We start from the raw sequence: 25,076 nt of genomic DNA on the forward strand, positions 1-25,076 counted from the left end.
GTCCACTGACTGTAATAACACTGACTTACTTACTTATTGACTGTTCCAAGTTCACTCGCGTGCGTAATTTATACCCACAGCGACGTGGACGAGAAAGTTCGAGTTCTGGCTATTTCCACTTCGACGGACTTCTGGATGATTCTGTTCGGGAGGGTCCGTCCCCACCTTCACTCCGCACGTAGCAGTTTGCTTCCTTCCCTTCTCGGCAAGCAGCAGATGCGCGCGCAACCTCCCCTCGCCGCGTCGCCGTAGTACACCGCCCCTCTACCCTCTCAGCATCCAGACGCTCCCCTCGCCGCCACACCTATGGTCTGTCCAAAACAACTTCCGACCTGACATATGGCGCCTTTAGCATGTTACCATGGCAACCATTCAGATCAACCAATCACGAGAGACGCGTAACCATGGTAACGGGACGGTGTTGCCGTGTCTATGTTTACAAGTTGCACGTGAATACCACGGCCCGGAATGACTTTGAGTTGGCTGGTTAGCGCGTGTTTTGTGTGAATTAAAAATATTAATTAGTTATATTATTGTTTCAGTGTATCGATAATTATTGTGTTTGAATTTTATTACACGTACTATCTTCGTTGTCATTGGTGGAGTGTGTGGCTAGTGTGTGTTTTCTAGTTTCTGCAAGAATTTCGAAACAGGTGACTTGTGCAATGTCGGAAGGAAGGAAAGGCAGGCGGAGAACAAAGAATGTTGTAGAAGGTGCCCCGTTAAAGAGTCAAGCGCGAGAGATGGTGTGTTATGTAAGAGTATTTTGAGAGGGAAAAAGATAATGGCGGGCCTCTTTTACCTTTGGCGCAAGTCGTAATGAGAAATGCTGCTTGTGTTAAAATTAATAAGAGCGCTGTTATCGATATTGGAAAAGAAAAAGGCCGTGCAGATTTTTAATCATAAATATATTTATAGTTTACAATTTTTTCAACGTCTTTCTAACAACATTACATAAACGAATACCGACGCTCATAAAAGTAGAGGCTTCGTATTAAATTTAAACCTGTTTTTACAGCTTACAGTCCTTTCGACGCTTTATACTACTACTACTACTAGTACTAATAATAATAATAATAATAATAATAATAATAATAATAATAATAATAATAGATAATAGACTAATAAAATTAACGTACACAAATTTTAATGCCTAGTGTTCAACAAATTGGTTAGAAATGTGTGTTCATGTCAGCCGTTCATTACTGCACTCTACCGGCAGCGCGCTCGCTTACACGAAAGATGGACAACATGACAACACTGCTCCCCCTTCTTTGTAAACTGTCAAGTCGGAAGTAGTTTTGGTCAAGGTATAAGCACAGTCTAAAACATACAGTCGCGCAACTCATACGTATAAAATATGCCAACATTTGACAGCTGGCGCGACAGTAGCCCTCTAGCGGCAGGCAAGTTAAAAGTGTGCACACGACATATGATAACACATCAGAAAACGGGTTTTGCGTAATTTATTTTATATTTTTATGCTATACAATAAGTGTATATGGTTCTTATTAATTTTACTTTAGAATCCTGGAAGAATTTCACACGCAGTTAATCTACAAGTTTCAGAAGCTGGGAATAAACGTAATTCTTTCTGCTCCTTACAACTCAATCATGGCCCTGATCACGTATCATGGTTTGAAATAATATAATTGTTTGTACGTGGACTGTTAATTCAATTCATTCCTAAATATATTTATGAACCATTGAAACTCTATATTTCCTGTGAGAAGAGTCAAAATTGTAGGGCATATCTCGTAGGGTACATCGCGTGGTGAACTCCTCTCCCTATTTCCTGAGAAATTAACTATTTTCCATACCGCAAATTGGGGCAAACTCGGCCGCTGAGGTAAACTTAAAAATAAAAAAGGGGAAGATTTAAACCTTAATTTGACAAACATTGATTTATGAAATTCATTATTTTTTCATTTTTATTATTATTATTATTATTATTATTATTATTATTATTATTATTATTATTATTATTATTATTATTATTATTATTATTTTGAGTCGCTAATAGTGCTGATATTATGGCTTAAATTTTTATGGAAAGTTTACCGCATTTTACATTACATTTCTAGTTTTCACAAATAAACTTAATTTTAACTTACCCTACCTATATAACACGTAATTTATATGCACTTGCTGTTATTATGGCGTAGGTGAGAACAAATGAATACACAATTTTGTTGAAAAAATTGTAACTTCAATTAACTCAGAAAATGTAGGCCTAATTTTATTTTCAGAGCAGAAGTGGTGTAAGTCAAAAATGGGTAATGAGGGTTAAAGTAAACATTCTGTAAAATACAGCGCAAAGTAGCAGTTAATATTGAATTCATTTAAACTATTAGTAGTCAGTGAATAGCACGAAGGATATATTAATTGCTACTTTGCGTTATATTTTACAGAATTTTTACTTTAAACCTCATTACCTGATTTTGACTTATACCACTTCTGCTTTGAACGGCTCAAATAATCACTGGGAATGTAAAATCAACACCAATAACAGTCATGCAAATTATTACAGAAAAGATTGCTTTTTATATTAAATTTAAAAAGGCTCTTTTATTTCTTGAGAACTTAATACGTCTGTCACATGAATCTACACCAACATGTCAGAAATTTATCGACACAGTCTGGATTTATTCAAGAAGTGAATATTTTGCAAAAGGATTATAATACGCCATGAATTCTTGAAAAATTAACACCATGATCCCTACTTGAATGCAATATAACATTCAACTTTTGAAAAATATAAAGAAAAAAACACGAATACAAAAATTATGGAATTACTTGCATTAAAAACTGTAGATACATTATCCAAAATCGGAATGGTTACACATTTACACATGATCTCTGCAAAACAGTAATATACTGTAACGGGTATTTACTTTGTTTTTATTTAAACTCTCCTTCCTGACATACAAATAGGTAACTGATAACTAATAAATGTTTTATAGAACACAATACATAGGCTACCTACAACGTGGATTATAGGTTATGACTGAGTTATGATTTTCTCTTGGTCTTTAGGGAATCTGAAGAACGACAAATTCGGAGATTTAAACTTGTTGTTACTACAATTTTCGTCATTGCACACATTGCCTTTATTCCGACGCATGATTAAAACGTTATTATAACATCTCGCATATCTTTAAAGCACGTGCTGGCTGTATCAACCCTATGACCAGTGCCTTGCCTGCCGCTTGAGCGCTAGTGTCGTGAATGTTGGCAAAAAAAGTGTTGAAGTTGCGCGACTGTATATATTAGACTGTGGTATAAGCGACCAACGTTTCGTCTGCCGCGCGCCCTGTCGGACACGCGTTCGAACACCGGTGCAGCTGTCACAATACTTTATAAGTCTCAGAAACGAGACAGTGCGCATGATCATGGGACGAGCGACCTGGTCCTCTAGTTGGGGTAATAAAATTAGTTTTGTTTCGTTGAATTCTGATCATGCGCACTGCCTCCTTTCTGGGACATAAATTATCTGTGGACAAAATGTTTTTTAAGACTGCACATCTTTTCTCATCCTCTAATTTTCTCCATTTTAATGTGATTGGATTTTGAATCGCTTCAAGTATTTCCTCAAAATGTCGTGTGTAAAATGTTTAATTGATATTCATCAATTTTGCGTAGCAACAAAAAACATTCGAAGACTAAGAGACAAATGAATATCGGAATAGACCGTATTGTGACAGCGACGTGAGATTCGAACTCACGACCAGCGTCCCGCAAGAGAGAAGATCGCGCGGAGCACTTTGGGATGGCGCGCGGCGGAGAGGGGAAAGGGCCAACGCGGCGAGAGAGTGGAGAGAGAGTGCGCGCGCATCTGGTGCTGGTAGAAAGGAGAGGGCTCTGGATTTTTCTGGAGTGCCATCTCTAGAGACGCGTGGAACTTTCGAGGCTACGTCGCTGTGGTTATAAATTACGGTCGCGAAGGAACGACAGGAGTTTTCAGTTATTCAGTCAGTGAGTAAGCCAGAGCAAGCAAGCCAGACTTGTTTGCCGGAGTTCGACTCGAGTGTGCGTCCGCATCTGCGTCAGCATCTGAAGGCCTGAGTTCGAGTGCAGTGGACCGCAGTTGGAGGGACCCGAGTTCGAGTACAGTGAACTGTCTCTGAAGGTCTGTGGTTCGAGATACTGTGAACTCGAGTGACTGAGATAGAAGAACTGTGAACTGAGAACTGATAGTTCTGATTTGTAAATAGTGCTTTGTAAATATTAGTTAAGATTAACAGTTCATTGTTGTGCGTAATAGTCCAAGTAAATTGTCATTGTCGTCGGTGGAGTGCTATAACGAATACTGTGTTGAGTGAAGATCCAATTGTTGACGAGAGCGTTTAAGGTGAATTGTAGAAAGGAATTATTGTTGTGACGAATAAATTACATTGTTGTAACTAATAAAATTCACAGTATTATGAAGTGAACGTTGAAGACAGAAGACCTCCAATTTCTAGTTTTGTCCGCATCACATTACTTTCTCTGTACTTTTATAATGAGAAAATAAAATGCAGGAGTAATAGAATATAGTAGAACGCGTTGTATTCTGCAAACAGGAGTAAAATTGAAATGCTAAGGAAAGCATAAGAAGTCTGTGCAACAGAGAACGCTGTACGGCCTCCGGGTTGACAATGACCCGTTTATAAGGCTTATAAACGTCGGAATCTTGGAAATTATTATTTTATTACGATTATAATAGCGTCCCGCCTTAAATCCGAGCTTTAAATCTCCCCTGCCCTCTCTGCAGAAAGAGTTTCATGCACGGAAACAATTGAGCGCGCAGGGCCCGCATTCCAGCGCCTTCTATTATAACCGGACGTGCCGAGAGCTCGAGAATTCGTTCAGATTTAATACGCAGAGCGACGCCCTGGCATGCGGCGCGACGGTGGCGCCATTCACCTGCAAATCAAGACTTCCAATTACATGAGTCGTTCTTCGTTTCCTTAGTCAACAAAGCACACGTCTGAAACGAGGCAGAAAATAAACGATGCAACGTTTGTGACAACCTTTGTCTTCCTCAAAACATTAATTACAACAATTACAAAGAGAAACTATTGTGACGTTCAAAAAAAAGTTTGTCTCCGTGAAAACAGACATTTTCAGCATCTAAAACTGCTTGTTAAATTCATCACTTTTTAAGACTTGTCAATGCTTTACAAATTTTATTTCAAATTATCTATATATATATATATATATATATATATATATAATTTGAACTGGTAATGGAAATTACGGGAAAACGGCTGAACGGATTTTAATATATGGCCCCTCATTTTGAAGCTTGGAACCCAAAGTTTTTCGGAAAAGTAGTAGTTTTCAGTGAAATGTCAATTTCCCTACATAATTTTCCTATTTTCCAAAATCCATCTGTTGTCAGTTTTGAGAACTAATTTTATTTAATCACGGCCGACTTGATTGAATTTCAGAACAAAACACACACTACAATAAACAATAGGCTATTACACGAAGGCCATTGCAGGATTGCCGACATATTTAGAGCTCAATTCAATTTGTTATTAAAAACTGATTCTGCAGTGTATAATTTTCTGTGTACAACTGTGTATTGGATATTAAAATCTACGAAACTTGAGGTGGTTTGATGACATTATTACCATTGGAAATTAAATATTATTATAGTTAGTATCATGATGCATATATTTTTCATTAATTGTACATAATATTGATGCTATATTGGTGACATGAAAGTGAAAGTGAAAGTTTTGAGGTTATGTAAGTAAATGTAGAAAATATTTTAATTTAGATCTTCATTTCTATAATTTACTGAGTGGCTGCTATATGTAACTACACAACTTAAGTAAGATAATAATATTGTTATTAAAAATCAAATATTTTTATACTTATTAGCCCAGTGGGGTTGGGTCTTTTTCATATACTTAATGGCGGTGTAGTGTAGATATTGATATGTGTCATTGTCTTCAGTATTGGCTCGAGAGAGCGCAAAAATTACAGTTCCTAAGGAAAGTTAAAAAGGTATTACTTACTGATAAAATAAGAGGCTTAGAAAATTTTGTAGTCTCCAGATCATTTCAGCAAGATCTCTTAGTAGGATAAAATGATTTTACGCTCTACATTTCAAGTTCTACATGCAGCAGCTATATGAAAATGCTATTGTTCGAAAGCTTAGCAAACCTGACATTTTTTTAACTTTTGCCTACAACCCACAATGACCTGAAATAGCTACTGCTATCGTCCTGTCATTGATACTTGCGTTTTCGCGTTGAAACTCAAAAACTGAAGTTGGATAGGTTCAAGAAAAAGTGTTTGGCCTAAAAAAAATCCATTCAGAGGGAGTATGTTTCATTATTATGGAAGCTAATAACTCAAAAAGACAAGTATTCTCCATTGAAAATAAATCTGAAAAAAAGTTTATTTGAACGTCTAACGAACTTAGTTTGCAGCAGCATTTGCTGCACAAGCCACTAGTATATATATAATTTGAACTGGTAATGGAAATTACGGGAAAACGGCTGAACGGATTTTAATAAATGGCCCCTCATTTTGAAGCTTGGAACTCAAAGTTTTTCAGTAAAATAGTAGTTTTCAGTTAAATGTCAATTTTTAAACATAATTTCCCTATTTTCCGAAATCCACCTGTCGTCAGTTTTGAGAACTAAGTAATTGCATTTCAGAATAAAACAAAACACACACTACAGTAAACAATATTACACGAAGGCCATGATCTGCAAGAATGCTGACATATTTAGAGCTCAAATTAAATTGGTTATTAAAAACGTAACTTACTAAAAATAATTTACAGGTTCGATTCTGTGGTGTGTAATTTTCTGGGTACAGCTGTGTATTGGATATTAAAAATTACAAAACTTGAGAAGATTTGATGACATTATTACCATTAGAAATGAAATATTATTGTAGTTAATACCATGATGTGACTATTTTTAATTAATTATACATATTAATGCTATATTGATGATATGAGAGTGAAACATTTTGGGGTTATATAAGTGGATGTAGAGAATAACTTAAATTAGATTTTGATTTCTATATTTTACTGAGTGGCGGCTATATAGTATATATAGTATATGTTACTGAAAGCTATAAAATTTACGTAAGATAATAATATTATTAATAATAAAACAATTAATAAAAGAAGGGGAAGAAGATCTCTAAGCCAAAGAGTTTTGAAATTAATATTCTCGCAAAAAGTAAAGATTTGCGATTTCTATACTCATAAAAACAGCGTCGTAAAATAACCCAATAAAAAAATACTCATAAATATCAAGTAACATGAATGGAATACATAACTGCAAATATTTTTATAGTTATTAATCAAGTGGGGTTGGGTCTTTTTCATGTATTTAATGGCGGTGTGGTGTAGATATTTATATGCGTGGTTCTCTTCGGTATTGGCTCGAAAGAGAGAGTATCTTTCATTATTATGGAAGCAAATAACTTTCAGAATGTCTGGTATTCTTCATTGAAAATAAATCTGAAAAATGTTTATTTGAACGTCTAATGAACTTAAGTTTGCAGCATTTGCTGCACAAGCCACTAGTTTACAAATAATTTAGATGTCTTTGATTGTCTTTAGAGTACAATAAGACCAAGTTCAAATCGATCAAATAGGATTCTTTAAAGAGATTAAATTTAACTCGCAATATTTTCGAAAATATTATGAGGCCAAGAACTGTAGAAAAAAAACACAGGCTCTTGACCAAGGAAAGTTGTTCGTGAATTAATTCAGTTATATGAATTGAACCCATGCCTGCGCGTCGTGGGTTCTGTGGGATGTCAATAAAATGAAGAAAAATTAGGTTTATGATGAAATTGCAAGTTAAGTACCACTATATGTATTTTTAATGAAGAACTTCCTAACTATAACCTAGAGAAATACTAATCGCAAATATTTTAATTTAAAATAATATGCAATCGTATAGTAATGGTAATATTTCATTATTGGTTCTCATGTACCGTAGAAGTGGGTAAAGTCAATCAGTGGGTGTAAAATCGATCATTTGCGATTTTTATTGAAAATTATATATTTTCTCAGTTACTTGTTAAAATTTTGTTATGCTGACTTCATTGCCTTACATTGTAAAAATGTAAGCGAGAGGGACAACAAAAAGCCTGCGAATGCCAACAATGGGAACACTGTGTAATTACCGTTGAAGTTAAAATTGTTATTTTCAACTTCTTCTCTTAAATGAAAACAAATTCTTAGAAACTCTAAATTATCGTCAGCAGTGAAAGGAGACAGGAAGTGTACGTAAGTGCTTTTCGTTGAGATTGTATCCTGAAATAATAGTTTTGCAGTTCGGAAATGTTAGTATTGAAACTTATTATATTAAGAAAACTTGTACCTTTGTGTCTTCATGCCATCGACCTACTCGAAACAGATAGGACCAGCAGGAAGAATAAATTGTTCACCGAAATACCTCTAACTAACACTTATAAACAGAAAAGTGTCATAGTATAGCTTATATTGACGGGATAGTGGGGAAAGAGGAAGACGAAATTATAATGAATTTCTTGCGTAAGAGAAGGACTGCCAAAGGAACATATTTTGTACACCCCTCTGTACCTGACTATGGGAACAACGTAGTTTCTAAAGTGACATGAGGAGGGGAAGATTTCAAATAACATCTGATATAAACCTAAGCAATGTTGAATTGCATTTTAGATTATAATTGAAGGGTGTTATTTCAATGTAAATTTTGAATTCTTAAATCTTTGTTTTTTGGTATGTGAAGTATTAAAATGTGTTTTTATGTTTTATAAGTTGGCAATCATAATCACGATTGTACAGTGGAGACCTATAGGCCTAATTGTATCGAATAGTATGATCACAGTAACAAAAGATACACTATATAATGCTATAGGCATATATTGAAGATTATTATTGTTTTTACACCCCTTATAACAAATGAAATATATGTAATGTACTTAATTTGTTTTTTAAAAACATATACAGTGATCGACTTTACTCCGCAATATTTTAAAATCGACCTTAAACTAAAAATTCAATGGTGATCGACTTTACCCTATTTAAGCAGGTAACTTCGATCACAAGTCAAATAAAAAAAAACAGTTTTTTATAGATTCTAATTCAATTCTTGTAACGTGTCTTCATAAGTGAAGGATATGACGACAAAATGCTATTTTCTGAGGAACTTCGCTCCATTGCATAACCTCAATATCATTAAAAAATTGCAAAATTTTGATCGACTTTACCCTCTTCTACGGTAATATTCGAATGTCTATTCACTCCTAATCATAATTTACTTTTTATCTTCCTTTACAAACCAATTTTTTTTTATACTCTCAGTCACTACTTAACGTCCATTGTTATTATTTGTTACACAAGTGTGGTCAGTTTAATCACTGTCACTATTTACAATAGCAGCATCACTCCACACCACTTAAACAGTTATTATCTAGAGCAGGCATGTCAATTGATGCCCACAGGAGCAAGCGCGCGCTTCAGAGCCCAGGAGAGCCTGAGCGCTTTACAGAGGAAAGGAAAGAGACAGAAGAAAGAGGTGGTATATGCCGCTTGGTCGAGCTATATTCAGGGATGGCCAGCACTGATTCAATAGATAAAGGGAAGAGAACTTATTAAAACTGTATCCATGTTAATTTTTAGATTTGCCTGAGAAGTATAAGTGCATTATAAGAATGTAAGTTTTAATTTTAACGCTCATTTTTCACAAGTTTGATTTTTTTATTCAAAACAAATATTTTCTCAACTTTTCGTATAGAAAAGTGAAAATTTCAGGTATAGGTCTATTTATTTAGTAGCCTTACAGAATGTTTTCATAAATCTAATATACCGTATATACGTATTACTGAAGATAGTGTATTGAAAATTTTGAAAATATTCGCATGGAAATTCTTTGTAAGGAAATGAATTAACAAAGCAACTACTCTTACATCATAAGCAAAAGATACCTGCCCATGTGTTGTAAAAATGTCAGCTCTATAGCTTCAGCAGATTTCGAGAAAATAATTTAATATTCTGATGATAGGAAGTTGCTCACAAATATCACCTTAAAAGCATAATGCGATAAGAGTTTTGTTATGTAATGTTAGTTACACTTAAAACAGATACAGTACCTAGATAACTTTGCTTTATACTGTAATATTGTTTTGATTAGTTAATTGATTACTTTTGTAAGGTTAAAGATACCATCAATATAAATTCCAACTTATCATGTCATACTCAATTAGTTCTTTGGAATATCACTTTCTTTATGAATGATGTGTTTCACTTAATAATATTATACTACTATGGAATTTAAGTGAATATTCCTTCTTAACTCTCTATTATGTTATTAAGATTTAAAACACAAGTGCAATATTAAGAAATCAGTGTTAGTACTTTTTTTACAGACAATATAGATAATACAGGACATCATTTTATTTTTACTAACATTTCTGATATTAACCTGCCTATACCTTTGAATCAACGGTTGCTAACCCCTTCCATGACTGGAGTTCGATGGCGTAACATACAAACAAATCACTTTACTAGGTATAGGAGGGAAGAAAAGTAGTTCATCCATTTACGTGAACTATGAAATATCAAGCTTTTGAGTTTGATAATTTTCATTAGGTTTTTGTTTAATCAGAATACAGTACTGTATTAACAATGAGTGTTTTTACTCACGAACTGAGCTGTCCATACGGACGTATTCATTATGCAGTGTATATTAGAGTGTCTATAGCACATTAGCGTACAATATTGAGAATGAAGTTAAATTGAAAAATAATCATAATATGGATATTTAAACACATTTTTCAAAGTGGTGGCGGTTCATTTCGATTAATGTATGTAATTCCAATTACCAGTTTCGTCCTTCGTACTAGTAGGCCTAACTCATGTTGAAATAATTCTGTACCTACTCTATAAAAGAGTACCTTACGTACTGTAAATTCAATCTTCACTTCTGCTCGATCCGAAAAGATAAAATTACTCAGACATTCTATCTACTGTCCGTCCAAGTGATTATGTCGCAGGATCTTAGAAAGGAGGGAAATCACGTGACAGTTAATTACTTAGCGAGGCCCTTTTATTTAAGTTATTTTAAACTGTTGTATAACATTACGTAGACGTCCAATTCCTAACAGAAATTAATGTTCTCAGAAAAGAGCTAAGACAGCCCAGCCACTAGCCTTTACCGAGAGGCGAATAGAAGCTGGTGGGGAAAACCGGAATGCGACGTAGGCAAATGGACGACAGTACCTTTGCGAAAATGATGCAATATTGAATGCTCTTTCGTCATTGGAAAACGCGAACATATTTTTGGAACGTACTGTGACGGTAAGGCTACTATGACTTGGATCTGTGTGGAAGAAGGTTGAACTTCATTTGTAGAAGGGGTGGGAGTGAAGTACATTCAAAAACTCAGGTACAATAAAAATTGAAGTAAAAATAAAATGATGTCCCTGTATTAAACAGAAAGAAGCCATATAAAAATAACGACATAAAATTTCACGTTCCGTTTGAAGTTTGTGCTCCACTGTTTTCTTAATCCAATAGGTTGCTTATTCATATACACAACCCATTCCTCTTTCCAAACTTAGCGCTTGCTGCCCGCGCACGACGTAAAGGTCAGAAAAATGGGCTTGCTTTGACATCACTGATCTAGAATATGGGAATTCCGATTTCAAACACGTTTACGGTTGTTGTTGCCTTACTAATTTTGAAAGTTTCAGAAGTACAGGCTTACTCAATATGTATTTTACGGCTCCGCATATATGTGACTGGGCGTTCACAATACCCCCCGCGACTGCTTAAGGGTAAATCTATACAACTGATAATATTCTTGCCTACCAGAAGTTCACTAGAGTTCATAAAATTCGAATCCCTAATATTTGAAATCGACGTACAAATTGATAACGTACATCACGTGAAACTGTATTAGTATTCCAGCTAAATTATAACTGATCTTGATTAATTGTTTCTTTTGCAAGACATGGCAATCGTTCCGACGTTGTTGGTTTGCCCTCGATGTAAACGCTCCAGGAATTTACATGGAAAAAAAGACTAACAATGGAAGTTAAAGCCTCCCGAAGTTGGTGGTTGCTGTGGTATTGCCGAGAAATTAGCCACATTAGGGGTGGAGATTCTCTTTTGCTCTTTTGAACTTTAAATACTCGTAAAACCACACAATTAAAACATGTATGCATCCCTCGAGCCAGATGCTGGGGAGAATAACACCCTAAAACATTCTAGAAGCTGTAACACGAAACCCTGCCCTCTGCCACTGTGTTTGCTAACTTTCTTATAAGTTTGTTTCTGTGTTAACATAATGATTACGTCCTAATGCTACTAACAATAATAGTAACAAAACACAGCAGTAAAATAATAATAATAACAGTGGCGTAGCGTCAATGTAAGCTAAAAAGCTTAGCTTCCCCAGTTAATAATAATTTCATAATAAACCTGCAATTTATGGAGAAAATTATTTATTAATTTTAATAGAATTTATATTTACGCGTTAAATATTGTGATGCGGCAGCTCAGGATGATTTGTGATGCAGCAGTAAACAAGAAGCCTGCACACACCAGCTTCCAAGCAGACTGGTTTCTTCTGTGTAATCCACCCCGCAGATTTTCCATCCCTTTCTAACTAAACTACCCTATTCGCAAGGCTCGCAAGAAGCTAGCTTTAACATTTAAAATAAGTAGTTTCCGAGTTATCCCTTTTCGTCAGTTGTGTTCAGTTGAAGTGTTAGTGTGCATTGTGGCTGATGTAATAAATAATGAGCGATATAACAGTTCCTGACACTAATTTACTTGAATTTTTTAGGACAATTGTATTATCAAGACTGACTTACGAACAAAAGTGTGATTTAAAAAACAAATGACCCACTCCCTTGCTGTCAATGAAGGACACAACCAAAAGACAGACGCATACTTACGTAATGATACTAATATTGTGATTTCTCTAAGTATGACAGGGAGTGAGCTAATGTTATACGTATACGTGTCTATTTGTTAGAGATATGTGTAAACCGTGAAATCATATTTTACTACGTATCATTTGAGGCCATGCCTTATTGGTGTTACTTACGAGGTTCCAACCAATCTTCGACTGCTGACTTGAAATTGACTTCTATTTACAGTATTTTAAGACTGTATTTTTGTAATACGTTTTCTCATATTGCATGAAAGACAACTTGAGTTAGCTTCCCCTGCTCAAAATTTCATGCTACGCCACTGAATAATAATAATAATAATAATAATAGACAAATAACGGTAGTGTAATGGCTGTCATTTGCACGTTTCATTCTGGAGGTCCAGGATTCGATCCCAAGACCATCGGCTTTCCTCACTTGGTTTTTTTGTGCTTTTAGGACCTTCAAATTTTGTACACTGAAAGGTCGCCTTTATAACGAATTTCCTACAAAAAAGAAATAATGGTTGGATAGATTGATGGATAGATAAATAATTTAATGTCATTCAGCACATATACAGCCCATTGACAACGTCAAAATAATTTCGGGGGAAAAATTGTTCCGGGGCCGGGCATCGAACCCGGGACCTTTGGTTAAACGTTCCAACTGAGCTACCCGGGAACTCTACCCGACACCGATCCAATTTCTTCCTCTATATCCACAGAACTCAAAGTGGGCTGACAACCGTCAAGCAACCAACACTTAGTGCACACTAACTCTGTGTGACTTAAATTGTGGTTTTCTGTTAGCGAACAGTGACGTAGGCTATATTATGCAAATCAAGCTTTCAGGTATAACTCCCTGTAAAGTTAATTTGAATAATTTCGGGGGAAAAATTAACTTTACCTGAAAGCTTGATTTGCAACGTCAAATTATACAACTTTGGAAACGTATTGCGTGTCTTTCACGCGTAAAATTTTATGTTACCTTGTTAACATGTTTCGGCTTGCTATTGGCCATCACCAGAACTGATTGTTGCTGGTCTTGGCGCCTTTTGTCTTGTTTCTTGTGTGGGTGTGTTTGTGTAGTATAATGTGGAGTAAAGAGTGTGTGTGTTCTGAAATTGAGTTGTGTGTTGAGAATTTCATTTGGATGTGTTTTTGTTTGTCTGTATATTTCGTATTGTTCTAGTGTGTTTAGTTTCTGGCTGTTTGGTTGGATGTGTAGAATTTCCATGTCAGTACAATAGCAGGCCGAAACATGCTAACAAGGTAACATAAAATTTATCACGTGAAACACACATAATATGTTTTCCAAAGTGATATAGTGTTAAAAGTTATGTAACCAAGATATAAAATATAGAAATATATAATACATGGCTTACTATAAAACGAGTAGATAATGCAATAAAATCAAATTAACTATAAAATTACTGGACAATAAGTAAATAAATAAATAAATAAGAAAATAGGTAAATACTCCTAATTAAATAAATAAATATGTAAACATACAAATAAATAAATACATAAGTAAAAGCACGTGACAATAGTAATATGCGTTACAAGAGCGGTATGTTGAAGTTTTCATGTTCGAGGAAAAGTTTGAAAAAGCGAAACGTAGTTGAGGTTTTTTAATTTCCGAGAATTGAAAGAAAACATACCGCTCGTGTATCGTACATTATTTTGTGCGAAGATCGTTTATTACATACCTGAAAGAGGAATTTCTAATTAGTTGCAATGAAATCTCCATCTTAGTTTCTGTTCAATGACGGAAAATTTGCAAAACAAAAATATCTATCTTCAACATTGTTGCTTTAAAATGTTTTCTGTGTTTACTATACTCCAGCAGGCCGTGATATACGTCTGTCTTTTTTGTTCCCCCAGTCTATGGAATCTTGTTGATTTTTTCACGGCTTCCTTAATGTTACTTGCATCACGAATGCAGTAACTTTAGTGGAGTTGTAGAGTTTACTTAATTTTTGCAAATATTTAAAAACAATAATTAACGGTGCAATTTAGTTGAAATTGCAGTGGTAAGTTTCCAATTTATAATTATTACTACATTGAACGTCTCTAAAAATAATATGTTAAAAGCCTAAAGCAGTAAAATCAATATGTCACTTAAGCGGTAAGAAGAGGGAAATTGTTATGTGTGTTAGGTTGGGAATACTGAATGTGGAATTTTAGACTTTCCGCGGATTGGTTTTGTGCGGAAACCAAGCAATTACGCACGATCTCGCACAAAATATATTTATAGATGGACTGCAACATTTTTAAAATTGTTCGATTAATAATGTAAACATGAATATTATGAACATGAAAATTTCAGTCATCATCAACAAGTAAAGATGGACATTAACGCATGAGAGTTTTATTTTCATCTGGCACCAACATTACATTGTACTTCTCTTCATACAAAAAGTGTAATCCTCTGAAACCCCACCATGACTTTTGGGACACACTGTATTTACTCAATTTGAAGAACAATAAAATGAAAATAAATTAAGTTTGTTTAATGTAATCAATTGAGTTTTTAGGAACATTTTAATCATCCGCTTTGGAAGCAGTATCAGTGGAGAAAGTGTAAAATTTCCCTATTGAATCACAGATTGAAACAAACCTACATAAACTAATCGATTTACAGGGATCTAAAAACGAAGAATATGGAACTGTTTTACGAAGTCTGTTGCATAAAATATAAGCAACATGTTTATCCCACCTTAAATACTGGTCAGTAATAATTCCTAATTACTTCACTTAAGTAGATTCCTTTAATATACGGCATTTGGGATCATCATTAATTTACAAAACTATCAATCCCTGGAGGATTATTTTGTAAAAAAAATTATGTAAACCTTCTCAAAAAACGAATATATTTTAGCATTAAAACATTGTTTCACACATCCATATTTTGCTAAAATAAATTCCATATATTGGAAAAAAAACTGTCATAGAGTATCAGTATATATTTACAACCCATGGAAAAAAGAACGTGCAAATATATGAACTTTTGGATCCTCTTCTATATAGAGAGTGTCCCAGAATTCCAAGAATGAAATTTAATGGATGGTAGAAGAGCCCTATTAGCTGCTACACTGATTTGTCCCATATTACGTCCAGCCAGCCGCAACTGCGAAATCATCCCCAAGAAATCCTCTCCCGATTACTGGAGGAGGTTCCCTTGGCAGAAAGACAACGCATGTCATTGCAGTATAACGACCAGAAAGCAGTGGCGGTTCCTCAGGGGAGGGAAGGGAGGAACGTCCTCCTCACATTTTTCTTCTTTTGAAAGTAAATACCAAATAAAGTATGTGCCTTGAAATTCAAGGAAGATTCGATCATTTTTAAGTTCACAGCTATAAGAAAACCTCGGTCAATCGAGTTTTAAACGACGCGCGCTCATGTGCTGCTAGAAAACTGTGAGAAAGATGCGAGATTGTTTGTGTGGAGGAAAGTCAATCCGTTCCTCCTTTACTGCAGTTAACACACATAGACAACAGCGCACTAGCGGCCAGAGAAAGAAGCAGAGTTTTAAAGCGAGTAAATGAACGGAGAGGGAGGAGATCCTCCTCTGAATCAGCGCATGGGCGGGAAATAGAAACCGACTGGTCGCGCAGCAAGCTCGCTACCGCTGCCATCTAACGATGCTGCATTCAACCGGACTACAAAACATCTAGGAGGAGACACAATAAAACAGTTTTAACGCAACGCTATGAAAGACATCATATAAACTTTTTTTTTTAATTGTAAATCAAAAATATTATTCATTGCACTTTAAATGGCTACTATTCAGGGTTTGAAACTTTCGTGGATATTTGAAAGTTAAAGTCGGGTTTATATAAAACAAAGAGGAAGTAGTTCTACGTTAGTATCGCAGATCTTTTTGGCCCCTGAAATTCACTTCTATTCATTGTGTACTAGACAGGACAACAGCCAAGTTGTCAGTTTTGTACAACTATATTTTAAATTGAAAGTAGATACTCCAAACTACATTATTTTTAACATAAAAAATTGATCAGCCACCGGCAACTTTGAACAACAATGGTAGTATGACTTTACAAGAACTGATATTCTTCAAAAGCATGTGATACTGAACTTGTAAAATGTACATGTGGCAACACAGACCACGTGGGTGGGTGCAGTGTTCTCGCTTTCCTCAGATGATTTCCAATTTCCGAGGTTCCGATTACGTGTTAGTAGCCATAGTCTCTTCCAACACGTGTGATGCTGTAGTGTGCTCGAAAAATGCTGCGAGGTGAATTTCCTTGTAATTGTTAATTTGTGCAATTATTCAGCAATGAATGGAAGTGAAAACATTATATATTATGAAAAATTTAGGAAACTCAGTTTACAAGAACAGATTATTGCTATACAGAAGGGAAGGCCAACCCCAACACTACCTGGTCTTACATGTATGCATGTTGGCTAATTTGTAGCATGTTTCATTCAAGAAGTTGTCATTTCGTCCTGTAACCTTCTTTCCTCCTTTTAAGAAATACGCAAGAGCCGCCACTGCCAGAAAGGATATTTCGTACATAATGTTTGAACATTCCTGCACAATATATTTCCATATAGATGAATTAGCCATAGTGGATCTGTAGCTTGGCCATCAAGATCTCCTGACTTCATCAGCCACTAGTTCTTATGGGGTAACATGGGTATGATAGTGTCCGCCATTCCTGTAAATGTTGACCTGAAAACCAGGATTTTGGTAGCAGTGAACTCGATACTTACTATCCCCGACATTTTTGATCGAATCCGACATGCAATGGTTCGTTTCTGTGGGCATCCTCTGTGTACGAGTAATAGCTCTATTATTAATAATAATAATAATAATAATAATAATAATGATTTATTTAACCTGGTAGAGTTAAGGCCATAGGGCTTTCTCTAACACTCAACCAGGAGTAAAACTGCGTTACAAAAAACACTACAAATTTACAAAGTACACTACAATTTTACACACAAAACTGAATAAGATAATAATAATAAATATAAACAACAAGTAATAGAAATCAGACATAATATATAACATACAGAAAGAAAGGAAAAAGCATAATAAAATGTGAACAGCAGGTCAAAATAAAAGAGACATACAAAGTATAAAAAATAAGACAATTATTGATAATAATAATAATAATAATAATAATAATAATAATAATAATAATAGTAATAAAATAGTGCAGTACAAAGCATACAATGAATACAATATTTTTAAGTACACACAGTAAGGAAAATTATGATTATATATAGCTCAACGTATCACATTATAGATATACCATTATCGGAAAATATGAAAACAAAAATATAAAATAAGTTAAATATCACTAGAACATAAAAAAAATGTGAATACGTGGAAACATGCAATACAACACTTGTCATAATAGTAAGATAGTTTGGCAACTCGTCATAAGCTAATTTTCTAACTTGGATTTGAAAGATTTCAATGTTCGGCAGCCCTTGACTTTAGGCGGCAGAGAGTTCCAGTGACGAGAGGTAGCAACAGTGAAAGATGAGGAATACAGAGATGATGTGTGAAGTGGAATTTCTAGAGTGTTATAGCGTTGTGATCGAGTATTAATATTATGATAGCGAGAGAGAGTATGAAAACGAGCGAATAAATAATAGGGGGATGAAGTGATAGGGGGATGAAGTGTGCATAATTCGATAATTAGAGAATGGCGTGTTTTATGTGACGTAGTGCTTCCAAATCTAATGTCGTCTAGCGGGCTAAAGTCGAGACGCAGACTCGACGTTGTCTGACAAAAACATTTGTTTTGGCCTTGTCTACCGTCTCTAAAATTGATTACACGAACTTCTGGAACACCCGATACATAGGGCGCGCAAAGTCAGACAGAAAATACAGTTAAAATAATTGTGAGAGGGGAAAAACACTGGAAAGAGAGAAAGAAAGAGAAACAGAAGTATTAATCCACTAATGCATGACTTGTGTGTTGTTTCGTGTAACATGAACCATGTTTCGATGTTAAGTACTGCCATCCTTGCATGACATGGTTCATACAGACGTGCCTGACGTCTTTACTGTATGAGCAATGCTAAGATACGAGTAAGCCATCGTAATCTACACATGCAACCATTATAAATATATCGATACTTACTCGTTTGTGACGTCATACACTGTGTAGTGGGCTGTGAACGATTGACGAAATACCTGTGGAAGAAGACAGAAGGAGTAAGAATGGATGCATAGCCCACAGGGACAGAGGTCCTTCCCCCACCCTTTCTTAGTGTTCACATCAATAACTCCAGCTACTGTAGTGTCCGGCCGGCAGGCGCGGAGTAGGCATCTTGCCAAACCTAACTTGGAGGCTGTTGCCATAGCAACGGAATTACAATCTGCTGCCGCTGGTTGCTAGGTGATGTGTCAGCAAGGGAAATCAGTAACCTATTATCTAATTCCAGACTGTTTCCAGGAAAATTAAACAAACCTTATTAGATAGTTTTCTGTGTATGTGTTTTTTGTGTGTGTTACTCTTTAATGAGTCACTCGATTGTCACCAAACTTGGTACAGACATCATAATAATATTATGTGACATCTAAACTTACTCCTTGAATATCAGAAGTGAGGTTGAGAGAAATAATTCAATTTTTCTGAAACAACTGTATCTTCTAAGTGAAGTATTCTATAAAATTAAGTTATTATTGCTCATACCAAAGACAATTTTTGTAACACTATAAAAATATAATTATTACAGATTTACACGAAGATAAAGATATTTGACTTAGTTCTTAAAGGGGATTCGGTTTCTGATATGCTACAATGATCTGTACAGCGTGCCTCTTAAATTATTGGTCACATTTTCCTCACGTCCACGACCTTGACCCTGTGGATAGCGTGTGTGCTTCCCATTCAATCAGCCTGATTCAATTCCCGGAGTGGGTAATAAAAGAAAAGTATCTTGCGTCTCCTAGAACACTAGATATTTGTCCCGTAAATTTATCCTGTATTGTCTGAGCGGTGACTTTGTGCAGTGATGACCACACTAACAGAGAATCCCGCAATGTACCTGTCACATATTGGTCTAATAATATACAGTTTTTTTTTTCAAAAGTAAAACCTAATTGCAATTAAAATTGAATGAGGGAATTTTTAACAAGAATTTCAGAAACGTCGAACTTCCTATTTAGAAAGGAATACTTTTATGGAATCAAAATATTTTGCTGCTATTGTTGTGCTGTTTAAACGTCATCGAGAATCAATAATTTCAAGGGAAAAATTGTTCCGGGGCCGGGTATCGATCCCGGGACCTCTGGTTGAACGTACCAGTGCTCTGCCAACTGAGCTACCCGGGAACTCCACCCGACACCGTCTCAACTTTTCCCTTTATATCCACACAACTCGCGTGGGCTGACGAAACGCCAGAGACCCATAACGAGTGCACACAAACTCTGTGTGGACCACAATTCCAAGTCACACAGAGTTTGTGTGCACTCGATGTGGGTCTCTGGCGTTTCGTCAGCCCACGCGAGTTGTGTGGATATAAAGGGAAAAGTTGAGACGGTGTCGGGTGGAATTCCCGGGTAGCTCAGTTGGGAGACGGCTGGTACGTTCAACCAGAGGTCCCGGGATCGATACCCGGCCGCGGAACAATTTTTCCCTTGAAATTATTCAAATCTGCTTTACAGGGAGCTTCACCTGAAAGACTAGATTTGCATGTCATCGAGAATGTTTTTTTAAATGACACCCTATAGTTTTTTAATATCATCTGACATAGCTCAGTAACAACAGCTGATATGAAATGTCTCATTCGAAAAGAGGATCTTATCCAGAAATCCTGATCCATCATCAATTCTTTGCAGCACTTCAACAATGATTTCAACCCTACATACCTTGTCTACAATGCTGACTGATTTTTCAGTGCACTTATTTCAGAATATAAATTAAACAACAATGGCTTTATTATGACGACAAAAACAATAACAGAAAAGAAAAAGACATCAACGCCAGCCTTTTTGAATTACTGCATTAACTAGAGAAATTATAAATGTAACAACATTGAATTTATTATGACACAAACAAAGACAAGAAAATATGAAAACACATGAACACCAGTCTTCTTGAGTTAATTAACAAAATAAATTATAACTTTAACAACAATGATTTTATTATGACAATTACACTCTTACTACGTCATACTACTTTTGACCAATAAAACGGTACGAAAGGACGTATTTCAACCAATCATGGCTGCTTATCGCACAATTCTATCGCGTCCCTAACATTTGTTTAATTTTATCGCGTCCCTAGCATTTGTTTAATTTTATCGCGTCCCTAGCATTTGTTTCTTTGTTTGCCATCATTTGAAACTGCGCTGGTCTGGACGTCAAAAATATATATAAAATTGCAAACCACTCCAGTCGATGCACAGCAGTTTCAAATATGACTCGCATTGGCATTCAAGAACAAGAATTAATAAAAATCACTGATCATACCTATGCATCTTCTGAAATCCGATTTACAAATAAATGAAGAGCACCATTCGGAAATCCTGAATAAGTTGAATACACCATGTAGGCCTAAATCAACGAGTTCCACTTCTATTACGCACACGTCCAATATAACATCAATTGAACCACCAACCACATTCAAATTTGAAAATTGCACATTCAATAATTATTCCTTTTAAAATTATTCATGTTTATTTTTTATGTCATCGTCGTTAAATAAAACTTTTCTAACACTTGTGTATATTAGTTAGGTTATGTTATAGCTTCTGCTATATGATATTATGGATAGTCACGTATCAGAGATTGTTTAATATTAAGATTTATTGAATAGTAGACCCTAATCATTACAGTGTCTGTATGAAGACACTACTGCCATCTAGCATGCATCTAGCGTAATATTTGTAATGTTGAGATGGTACAATAATACATTTGAAGACAGTTGTATTTTCGTAAGTCAATTAATATTTTATTGTATTGGAGTACCTCGTTACTTCTAATCTTTATATACTTTCTTCTAATCGTGTAATAGTCAATTAAATCCCACTCGAGTTTTGATTTTCTCTAGATAAATCAAAACGTCTAGTGAGATTACTGTTGACAAAACAGGAAATAAAAACACATGAATGCAACATTTTTGAGTTTCTGAATTAATAAGGGAAATGACAAAATGCCAATATAAAACACAGCTACGAAATATTTTTGAATTATTAATTTAACAACAGAAATTATAAATTTAAAATTACTTTATTATGACGACAAAACAACGACAAAAAATAAAAATAATTCACCACATTTTTTGTGAGTTGCTAAATGAATAGGACAAATGACAATTCAGCAATGATTTTATTATGACAACAACAAAAAAAAAAAAGTGATAGAAAATGAAAATATTTCAAAGCCATATTTTCTATTGTTACTGATTTAACAAGAAAAATTATACAAATATTTAACAACTTACTTACTCATGGCTTTTAAGGAACCCGGAGGTTCATTGCCGCCCTCGAATAAGCCCGCCATCGGTCCCTATCCTGTGCAAGATTAATCCAGTCTCTCTCATCATATCCCACATCCCTCAAATCCATTTAATATTATCCTCCCATCTATGTCTCGACCTCCCAAAGGTCTTTTTCCCTCCGGCCTCCCAGCTAACACTCTATACGTATTTCCGGATACACCCATACGTGCTACATGCCCTGCCCATCTCAAAAATCTGGATTTAATATTCCTAATTATGTCAGGTGAAGAATACAATGCGTGCAGTTCTGCGTTGTGTAACTTTCTCCATTCTCCTGTAACTTCATCCCTCTTAGCCCCAAATATTTTCCTAAGAACCTTATTCTCAAACACCCCTAATTTCTGTTCCTCTCTCAAAGAGAGTGCTGCGTTGTGTAACTTTCTCCATTCTCCTGTAACTTCATCCCTCTTAGCCCCAAATATTTTCCTAAGAACCTTATTCTCAAACACCCCTAATTTCTGTTCCTCTCTCAAAGAGAGTTCTGCGTTGTGTAACTTTCTCCATTCTCCTGTAACTTCATCCCTCTTAGCCCCAAATATTTTCCTAAGAACCTTATTCTCAAACACCCCTAATTTCTGTTCCTCTCTCAAAGAGAGTTCTGCGTTGTGTAACTTTCTCCATTCTCCTGTAACTTCATCCCTCTTAGCCCCAAATATTTTCCTAAGAACATTATTCTCAAACACCCCTAATTTCTGTTCCTCTCTCAAAGAGAGAGTTTCACAACCATACATTTAACAACAGTGACAAAAAGTAAAAACACATGAGTGTAATCTTTTTGAGTTCATTAACAAGAGAAATTATGGAAACAACAATTACATAATATAAAAACACATGTCCACACCTGTGGAGTAACGGTTAGCGCGTCTGGCCACTAAACCAGGTGACCCGGGTTCGATTCCCGGTCGGGGCAATTTACCTGGTTGAGGTTTTTCCGGGGTTTTCCCTCAACCCAATATGAGCAAATGCTGGGTAACTTTCGGTGTTGGACCCCGGACTCATTTCACCAGCATTATCACCTTCATCTCATTCAGACGCTAAATAACCTAAGATATTGTTAAAGCGTCGTAAAAAACCTACAAAAATAAAAAAAAAATAAAAATAAAAACATATGAACACAATCAAATTTGATTTAATTGAATTAACCTGAGAAATGATAAATTTAACAACATTTACTTCCTTGTGTCAAAAACAATGGCAGAATAAAAACACATGAACTCAATGTTTTTGAGTTACTGGATTAAATAAAATCCTGGGTAGCTCAGTTGGGAGAGCGTTGGTACGTTTAACCAAAGGTCTCGGGTTCGATACCCGGCCCCGGAACAATTTTTCCCTCGAAATTATTCAAATTAACTTTACACGGAGTTATTCCTGACAACTTAATTTGCATAATACACGTCACTGTACGTAACAGAAAACCACAATTTAAAGTCACACAGAGTTAGTGTGCACTCAAATGTTGGTTGCTTGACGGTTGTCAGTCCACTTTGAGGTCTGTGGATATAGAAGGAAAAATTGGATCGGTGTCGGGTAGAGTTCCCGGGTAGCTCAGTTGGGAGAGCGTTGGTACGTTTAACCAGAAAGTCTCGGGTTCGATACCCGGCCCCGGAACAATTTTTCCCTCGAAATTATTCAGGGAGTTATACCTGAAAGCTAAATTTGCATAATACACGTCACTGTTCGTTAACAGAAAACCACAATTTAAAGTCACATAGAGTTAGTGTGCACTCAAATGTTGGTTGCTTGACGGTTGTCAGCCCACTTTGAGGTCTGTGGATTTAGAAGGAAAAATTGGATCGGTGTCGGGTAGAGTTCCCGGGTAGCTCAGTTGGGAGAGCGTTGGTACGTTTAACCAAAGGTCCCGGGTTCGATACCCGGCCCCGGAACAATTTTTCCCCTGAAATTATTCAAATTAACTTTACACGGAGTTATTCCTGAAAACTTAATTTGCATAATACACGTCACTGTTCGTTAACAGAAAACCACAATTTAAAGTCACACAGAGTTAGTGTGCACTCAAATGTTGGTCGCTTGACGGTTGTCAGCCCACTTTGAGGTCTGTGGATATAGAAGGAAAAATTGGATCGGTGTCGGGTAGAGTTCCCGGGTAGCTCAGTTGGGAGAGCGTTGGTACGTTTAACCAAAAAGTCTCGGGTTCGATACCCGGCCCCGCAACAATTTTTCCCTCGAAATTATTCAAATTAACTTTACACGGAGTTATTCCTGAAAACTTAATTTGCATAATACACGTCACTGTTCGTTAACAGAAAACCACAATTTAAAGTCACACAGAGTTAGTGTACACTCAAATGTTGGTTGCTTGACTGTTGTCAGCCCACTTTGAGGTCTGTGGATATAGAAGGAAAAATTGGATCGGTGTCGGGTAGAGTTCCCGGGTAGCTCAGTTGGGAGAGCGTTGGTACGTTTAACCAAAGGTCCCGGGTTCGATACCCGGCCCCGGAACAATTTTTCCCTCGAAATTATTTAAATACGTAAAATCACTTTCAATTCATTACACAAAATACATACTTCACAGTAACTTCTCGAAAACCTACCATTCATTCTCGGAGACCCTGTATGAAGAGAAAGCATGTTTAATCTTCGTCACACTAGCATTTTGAATCTGATACGATCGGGTAAGTGGTCAGAAGTGGAATTACTTCAAAGTGCTGTGAAATAATGTGGTAATGTTGACTAATTAGAAGAGGAA

At 35.8% G+C, this 25,076-nt stretch overlaps 1 protein-coding gene across 2 annotated transcripts in view; it reads right to left on the reverse strand.

Moving 5' to 3' along the window:
- Positions 1-25,076, reverse strand: part of LOC138711154 (inactive dipeptidyl peptidase 10) — a 491,022-nt gene that overhangs the window by 153,133 nt on the left and 312,813 nt on the right. For both annotated transcript variants that reach the window (XM_069842506.1, XM_069842507.1), the window contains exon 5: positions 19,004-19,056. In XM_069842506.1, the coding sequence (XP_069698607.1) occupies positions 19,004-19,056 (53 nt within the window). The remainder of the gene's footprint in view (positions 1-19,003; positions 19,057-25,076) is intronic.

The sequence above is a fragment of the Periplaneta americana genome, chromosome 12, assembly GCF_040183065.1.
Source record: "Periplaneta americana isolate PAMFEO1 chromosome 12, P.americana_PAMFEO1_priV1, whole genome shotgun sequence".
Lineage (NCBI taxonomy): Eukaryota > Metazoa > Arthropoda > Insecta > Blattodea > Blattidae > Periplaneta > Periplaneta americana.